Raw genomic sequence first — 7,180 nt, 5'->3', positions numbered from 1 at the left:
TATAGCTTTTTAATGCATAAGTTGCATAGAGGAAAAATGTTCTCCTTTTAAAAATGGGCTTCTTCCAGCCCTCCCTTCTGAACAAAGCAATGTTTTACTACCAAGCAGAGCACAAAATGATAAGGAAGTCTAGGCAGTCAGCAAACACTTTGGCTGTATCAGCAAGGAAGTTCCTTATATGGTGAAGTTAAGCAAACTAGTTGAGGATAGAAGTCCCACTAGAAGCATCTGGTTAACAACCTGATGAAGAGCCTGAAGAGGTTGCATGAAGAGGTGCATGAACAGGCAGTAGGAGATAAGGCCATGGGAACACGCCTTCCTTTGATAATAAAGTATATAAAAGGCCAGGTTTTCTAGCACTCATTACCCTCCACTCCGTTGGAGTGGGGGTCGAAGAAAGCAGAAATCCATCTATCCCATCCATGACTTCTGATGGGCGATATATCATGACATGTACTTCCATGTACTTTGTAACTTTGGCTCTGTAGCATGACCTAAGAGTTTAACTCAGTCTTTCATCTATTGTAACTTATTTTTACTAAGATTGTCTTCGAGGTCTTATACTTTGACGTTAAATGAACATCCAGCAACTTTTCATGCTGATATGTATTCTGATTTTGTTTCTGCAAAGTTGGTTGAGGCCACATAGAATGCATTTTATTAGTTGTAGTGTGCAAGATATGAATAAATAGCATATATTATAAAGATTATTCTGCTGTGTGAAGTCTGATTCCCAAATTAAAAATTTCTGGTACCTCCCAAGACTCAAGAAATCTTGAGTGGGGTCTTCTCTAACTTACCCCTGCGTTTGATGACTGCTGTTGATAACCTGTGAGCTTAGGTGAATTAATGTTCAACATACAAGGCCTCTATGTGGATATGGAGGAAGGTAGAAAGCAAGAACCCTTAACCTTGTGCATTCATAAAAAGGGGGCTGGCCTTGTCGGTATCAGTCATGTTAATTAACTTCAGTGGGCCTACTTTGAGTAGCACAAGCACTGAATACCTTGAGTGCAGCGTCATACATGTATGCAAAAAAATATTACACATCAACGCAGAGATCTGTACACAGATATTAATGGGGAAGCTGTAAAATTTGTAGGTGCCGTGTGTGTTGCGCTTTGGGCTGTGCATATGTAAGGAATCCCTGGATTACACCAACTTAAAAATGGTTCCAAGTTAACAGGAAGGTCAGTGATAGCCTGACTCAGAGCCTTCAGTGCAGGTTAAATACAAGTTCCAGTCAGTATCAGCAATGCAGGCTGTAGCCCTCCTGCATTTCAGCTTCCCAAACCTTTTTAAGTATTAAAATTAAAGATTCCAAAATACAGGAACAACATGATAGTAAGCTAATGTTCTGTTTAAAAATGTATTTTTGAAGCACAATGGCAACAACTTGCAGTATTGTTCTTTTTCTAAAACCCAAGAAACCATTTCTTGTACAGTACTGAGGGGTTCCACTGACAGCAGTACTACATGCAACCACTCCCTCTTGCTCACTTTATTTCACTTTGTATCATTTATGGGTATGGAAACAGTTACAAAACCAGGAAGAAGTACTTTGCTTGCTGTACTTTTTTCTTCTTAGCTAATATTTCAAAAACTCAGATTCTTGGGTCTGTTATTCACTCCTTTCCGATCTGTATCAAATATAAATTTATCCATAAAAATCTGGATATTTCTCAACCAAAAAGTAGAGCCGACAGTCAAGAAGGGCAAGTTGACATTTGACATATTGGCCTTCCCAGTTGCAGGAGACCTGAGGGTTGCACTAGTATGACTGTATTCATCCCGTGCAGATCCTGGGCCACTCAAGATCTGTTGAGCCAATCAAGTTTTGATGATACTGTAGCAACTACCACACTCGAGTACTAAAAGGCCTTTCCCCACCGTTGGCATCTTTAATCTTTAAAGACTCCAACAAGCTTCTGATTCTTTCACTGGTTAGTCCCCTCCTCCTTTTTGGGCCTTTTCTGGCATCATTTCCTGCTGATTCTTGAAGAAGGGCTGCCAGCCCCCAAGGCTGAGAACTGCTTGAAGGAACCTTCCCCGCCTGCTGCAAAAGCCAGGCACTCTCTCTGGCCAAGTTGACAAATCTCTCAAGCTGTGTTGCATTGACATTCTTGCTGATATTAAGGTTTTTTTCAAACGGATTCTGTATATGTAGAGCAGTCTCTTCTGGCTTGTTTTGCTCTTTCCCCTGCAGATTTCAAATTGGGAGAGGGGGCGGGGAGAAGAAAAGTCATTTAACATGTGCACTGTATATTAACTATCGAGAGGAGAGCACAAACAAACAGGAAATGTACAGTTGCTATCAAAACCCATTTACTTACTGTCAACTGCAACCTAAGCCTTGTACAAGGGTGGGCAGAAGGCCAATCAGGATCTACTGGTGATTTGCAGTAGATCACCAACAGTTTCAAGCTTGCTATTGCTTTAAAAACTGAAACAAAATAGCTTCTCCCACCTATATCTGGCCACTGAAATGAAGAATGCTAACCAGGAACGGACCTTTATGTAAAAGGTCCAAGTGCTCAATTCAGTTCTGGTCCTGGAAAAAGTCCTAGGAGCAGAATGTGCTCGGAGGGAGCCTGTTCTCTAATATTTACTGTATTTTTTTCTACCTGGCTCTGGGTTGTAAATCATGGGGGTCTAGTAAAAAAGGAAGATGCAACAAGCCTGACATCAGTCTGCCCCTGTTGTACAGATAAAGTTCTGCTGGATGTAACACAAGCATTTAGATTATTTATTTATTTATTTATTAAATTTATATCCCGCCCTTCCTCCCAGTAGGAGCCTACGGCGGCCAACAAAAGCACTAAAAACACTTTAAACCATCATAAAAAAGACTTAAAATATTAAAACAAAAACATCCTGAAAAACATATTAAAACAAAACATCTTTAAAAAAAGCTTTTAGAATGTGTTTTTAAATTGCTTTTTAAAAATGTGTTTTTAAATTTGTATATTTGTTTTTAATGTTTCAATTGTTGTAAACCGCCCAGAGAGCTTCAGCTATGGGGTGGTATCAATCAATCAAAACATCTTTTAAAAAGGTTCATAAACATCTTAAAAAGCAATTCCAACACAGACAGAGGCCTGGATAAGGTCTCTGCTTAAAAGGCTTGTTGAAAGAGGAAGGTCTTCAGTAGGCACCAAAAAGATAACAAAGATGGTGCCTGTCTAATATTTAAAGGGAGGGAATTCCAAAGGGTAGGTGCCACTACACTAAAGGTCCGTTTCCTATGTTGTGCGAAACAGACCTCCTGATAAGATGGTATCTGCAGGAGGCCCTCACCTGCAGAGTGCAGTGATCTGCTGGGTATATAAGGGGTAAGACAATCTTTCAGGTATCCTGGTCCCAAGATGAGTAGGGCTTTGTACACCAAAACTAGAACCTTGAATTTAGCCTGGTAGCTAATAGGTAGCCAGTGCAATTCTTTCAGCAGTCAGGTGACATGTTGGCGATACCCTGCCTCAGTGAGCTGTCTTGCTGCTGCATTTTGCACCAGCTGCAGCTTCCGGACTAGCCTCAAGGGCACCCCCACATAGAGCGCATTACAGTAATCCAACCTGGAGGTTACCAGTGTATAGACAACAGTGGTCAGGCTATCCTGGTCCAGAAAAGGCCACAGCTGTCTTACCAGCCAAAGCTGGTAAAAGGCACTCCTAGCCACTGAGGTCACCTGGGCCTCTAGTGACAAAGATGAATCCAGGAGCACCTCCAGACTATGGATCTACTCTTTCAGAGGGAGTACGACCCTATCCAAAGCAGGCAACTGACCAATTATCTGAATTCAGGAACCACCATCCCAAGCATCTCCATCTTGCTAGGATTCAGACTCAAGTTTCTTGTCCCTCATCCAGCCCACCACTGAGTCCAGGCACCGGTCCAGGGCTTGCATGGCCTCTCCTGATTCAGATGTTACAGAGAAATAGAACTGGGTATTGTCAGCATACTGCTGACACCTCACCCCAAATCTCCTGATGACCGCTCCCAATGGCTTCATTTAGATGTTAAACAACATCGGGGACAAGATGGTACCCTGTGGCACCCCACAGCACAACTGCCAGAGGGCTGAAAGGCTATCCCCCAATGCTATTCGCTGAAAACAACCCTGGAGATAGGATCAGAACCACTGTAAAACAGTGCCTGCAATACCCATCTCACCAAGTTGGCCCAGAAGGATACCATGGTCAGTGGATCAAAAGCCACCGAGAGATCAAGTAAGAATAACAGGGTCATACTCCCCCAGTCCTTCTCCCGATAAAGGTCATCCATCAGGGTGACCAAGGCCAATTCAAGATAACCTGTTTCATCCAAGAGTACTTGCAATTGCTGTGCCACAACCCTCTTGATCACCTTCCCTAAAAAGGGGGTATTTACAACTGGGCAGTTGTCATAAACCAATGGGTCCAGGGTGGGGTTTTTCAGGAGCGGTTGAATGACTGCCTCTTTCAGGGCAGCTAGAACCACTCCCTCCCGCAATGATGCGCTGACCACATCCTGGATCCACTTGGTCAAACTCCCTTGGCAAGCTTTAATAAGCCAAGAAGGGCAAGGGTCAAGAGGGCACGTTGCTGGCCTCATCGTTGCAAGCACCTTGCCCATGTCATCAGGCCACATCAACTGAAACCGATCCCAAGAAGTTGCAGCAGACGTTGCATAGGACGCCTCACTGGGGACTACAGGCATCAAGACTGCTATGGAGGTGAGCAACTTTAGCTTCAAAAGTAGATGGGAAAGCCAAGATTGGAGGGAGGTGGCAATGAACTAAGTTGAAGGGGAAAGTTCACTGCTAGCCCAAGAGCAGAAAGAGAGCAACTTCTACACACAGAGGGCATAACAGGTACTTGCACAGTTTTTCACCCATAGCGACTGATGGGGTGAAAACGTTAAGTAATTTCTCCCCCCTTCCCTGCCCTTGTCTGTGAAGAAGCACAACGGGGCTCTCAGCTGGTGCCTCTGCATCAGCAACAAAGCTAGGATTGGCCTTAGATGCTTGGTCCTTGGGTGATAGCCAGCAGGTGCCATTTAGATTCAGCAGGTGAGGGAGCGAGCAAGCCACAACTTCCCAAACTGTGGTCCATGGACCACCAGTGGTTTGCAAGCTTCATTCAGGTGGTTTGCGGCATGTCCATATTAAATATGCATTATTAATTTTTAACTATATCTTATTGCTTTTTAAATTTCTGATATTGTATTGTATTGCAATTTGAATTCTGTGGAATAAGAACATAAGAAGAGGCTGCTGGATCAGGCCAGTGGCCCATCTAGTCCAGGATCCTGTTCTCACAGTGGCCAACCAGGTGCCCATGAGAAGCCTGCAAGCAGGACCTGAGTACAAGAATGCGAATTGTAATTCAATAGTATATACGAAATATAAAAAGCAATACAAATACAATTAAAAAATCATAGTGCATCTAGCACAGTGCATTACAATTGCTATGACACAGAGAAAAATCATTAAGTGGATTCCAAGACCATCAGTAGTTGGTCAGTGGGGGAAAAAAGTTTGAGAACCACTGGAGGAAGATATTAAAATGTCCTCCTTATATAGCCACTAACGAATGGCACAAACCATTTCAGGGGCACTCAGCAAGTAGCCCCTCTCTCACTCAAATAATAATTTGGAGGTTTCTGAATTAAACGTCACACTGCACCAGCAGCTTGCTGCATGATACAGTCAGAGCAACAGGGCTTCTTGCCCAAAGTGGGTAGAATTAAAAATGCCAATATTGCCTTTTCTCCCGCTCCAAAATTCGGGCATTTTCATACAGTAGCACAGAGACTGATCACAAAGGAACCATGGGAACAAGAGTTAAATATTATTACCTTCCTGATATTCAGTGAATAACGATTGAAAGCAAAAGTCCCAAAGTATTCAAAGAAGTCACCCAGTAGCACATCTGAAAAGATAAAAAAGGAAAGTAAGAAAGAAAAAGAGCCCAAAGTTCAAATTTGACTGATGAAAATTTTTTACAATGGGACCGTCTTACCTAAGGTATCTGTGTTTCCTGTGGGCTTGATTTTGTTCAGGTTACTAACAAGAGTACAGTCGTAACCTTCAATTATACACTTATCTTCTGCATCTGGGAAAAAAAATGGTTTTGAACTATAATGTATAGATGCGACACAATTTTACAAGGGATGGTTATTTGCGTAGCTGCTTCACATAAGGATAATTCAGTGAGACACAGTAACAAGTTTGCATTTGTGCGAAAAATTATAAAAATCATTATTCAAGCCCTTCAGTATTAAAGCAATTCAGGTGCAGGAAAAAGGCAATTATATTTCTTTCTTACTTGCCCTTCACCAGAAGGTCCCAGGGTGAGTTACAGCATATAAAAGTGTGACACAATTAAAACAGCAACAATCACAAGCCAGCCTCCTGAATGCCAGAAGGAGTAAGCACAGTGCCCCTACCGCCTAACTGTGGACCCTCCTTTTGGAAACGGTGAGGTAGAAAATAATGCAGAATGTCATGCAAATTAAGGCAGTGATTGTCACCAGCTTGGATGGCTTGAAAAGAGGATTAGACAAAATTCAAGGAGGACAAGGCTATTAATGGCTGCTAGCCATTATGGCTATGCTTTGCCTCCACAGTCGGAGGCAATATGCTTTTGAATACTAGTTGCTGGAAACTGCAAGAGGGGAGAGTGCTGTTGAGCTCAGGTCCTGCTTCTGGACTTCTCACAGGCACCTGGTTGGCCACTGTGAGAACAGGATGCTGGACTAGATGGGCCACTAGCCTTACCCAGCAGGCTCTGGTTATGTTCTTAATCTAAGCAACTGTTCTGATTTTCAACACTTAACAGTTAAGAACTTTGATGCTGCTTTCGTTGTTTTGATCAAGTAAAAAATAAATTACAACCATTTTGAAGTTCAGAATACGGCACCCTTCAATAGAAAACAGCAGCACTTTAAACGTTGAGAATTTTGTTGGTGGTGCTGCCACGGGTTGCTGCCTGGTTGTCAGGGACCCATGATAAGGCTTTCTCTGTAGGGCCCCTGACTGTGAAACACCCTCCACCATGAGGTGTGTCTGGCAAAAGGTAAACCCATTTTCATTCACTGAGCCATTTGGTGGTGGACAACTGTGAAACCTGGCTGGGAGGATGTTTGGTTTTGTATTTTATTTTATTTTTAGAAAAAGTTCATGCATATTTTTTTTGTACTG

The 7,180-nt window shown here is 42.7% G+C and overlaps 1 protein-coding gene across 1 annotated transcript in view; it reads right to left on the bottom strand.

Moving 5' to 3' along the window:
* Positions 1 to 1,350: 1,350 nt before the first annotated feature.
* Positions 1,351 to 7,180, bottom strand: part of MTPAP (mitochondrial poly(A) polymerase) — a 28,321-nt gene continuing 22,491 nt past the window's right edge. Inside the window, exons 7-9 of the mRNA XM_061586476.1 lie at positions 6,000 to 6,092; positions 5,836 to 5,909; positions 1,351 to 2,200 (exon numbers count right to left, since the gene is read on the bottom strand). Coding sequence (XP_061442460.1) covers positions 1,856 to 2,200; positions 5,836 to 5,909; positions 6,000 to 6,092 — 512 coding nt within the window. The 3' untranslated portion in view covers positions 1,351 to 1,855. The remainder of the gene's footprint in view (positions 2,201 to 5,835; positions 5,910 to 5,999; positions 6,093 to 7,180) is intronic.

Source organism: Rhineura floridana, chromosome 10 (genome assembly GCF_030035675.1).
Source record: "Rhineura floridana isolate rRhiFlo1 chromosome 10, rRhiFlo1.hap2, whole genome shotgun sequence".
In the NCBI taxonomy this organism is placed as follows: domain Eukaryota; kingdom Metazoa; phylum Chordata; class Lepidosauria; order Squamata; family Rhineuridae; genus Rhineura; species Rhineura floridana.
Note: the sequence above shows the minus strand (reverse complement) of the source record. Positions and strands in the feature narration are given on the sequence as shown.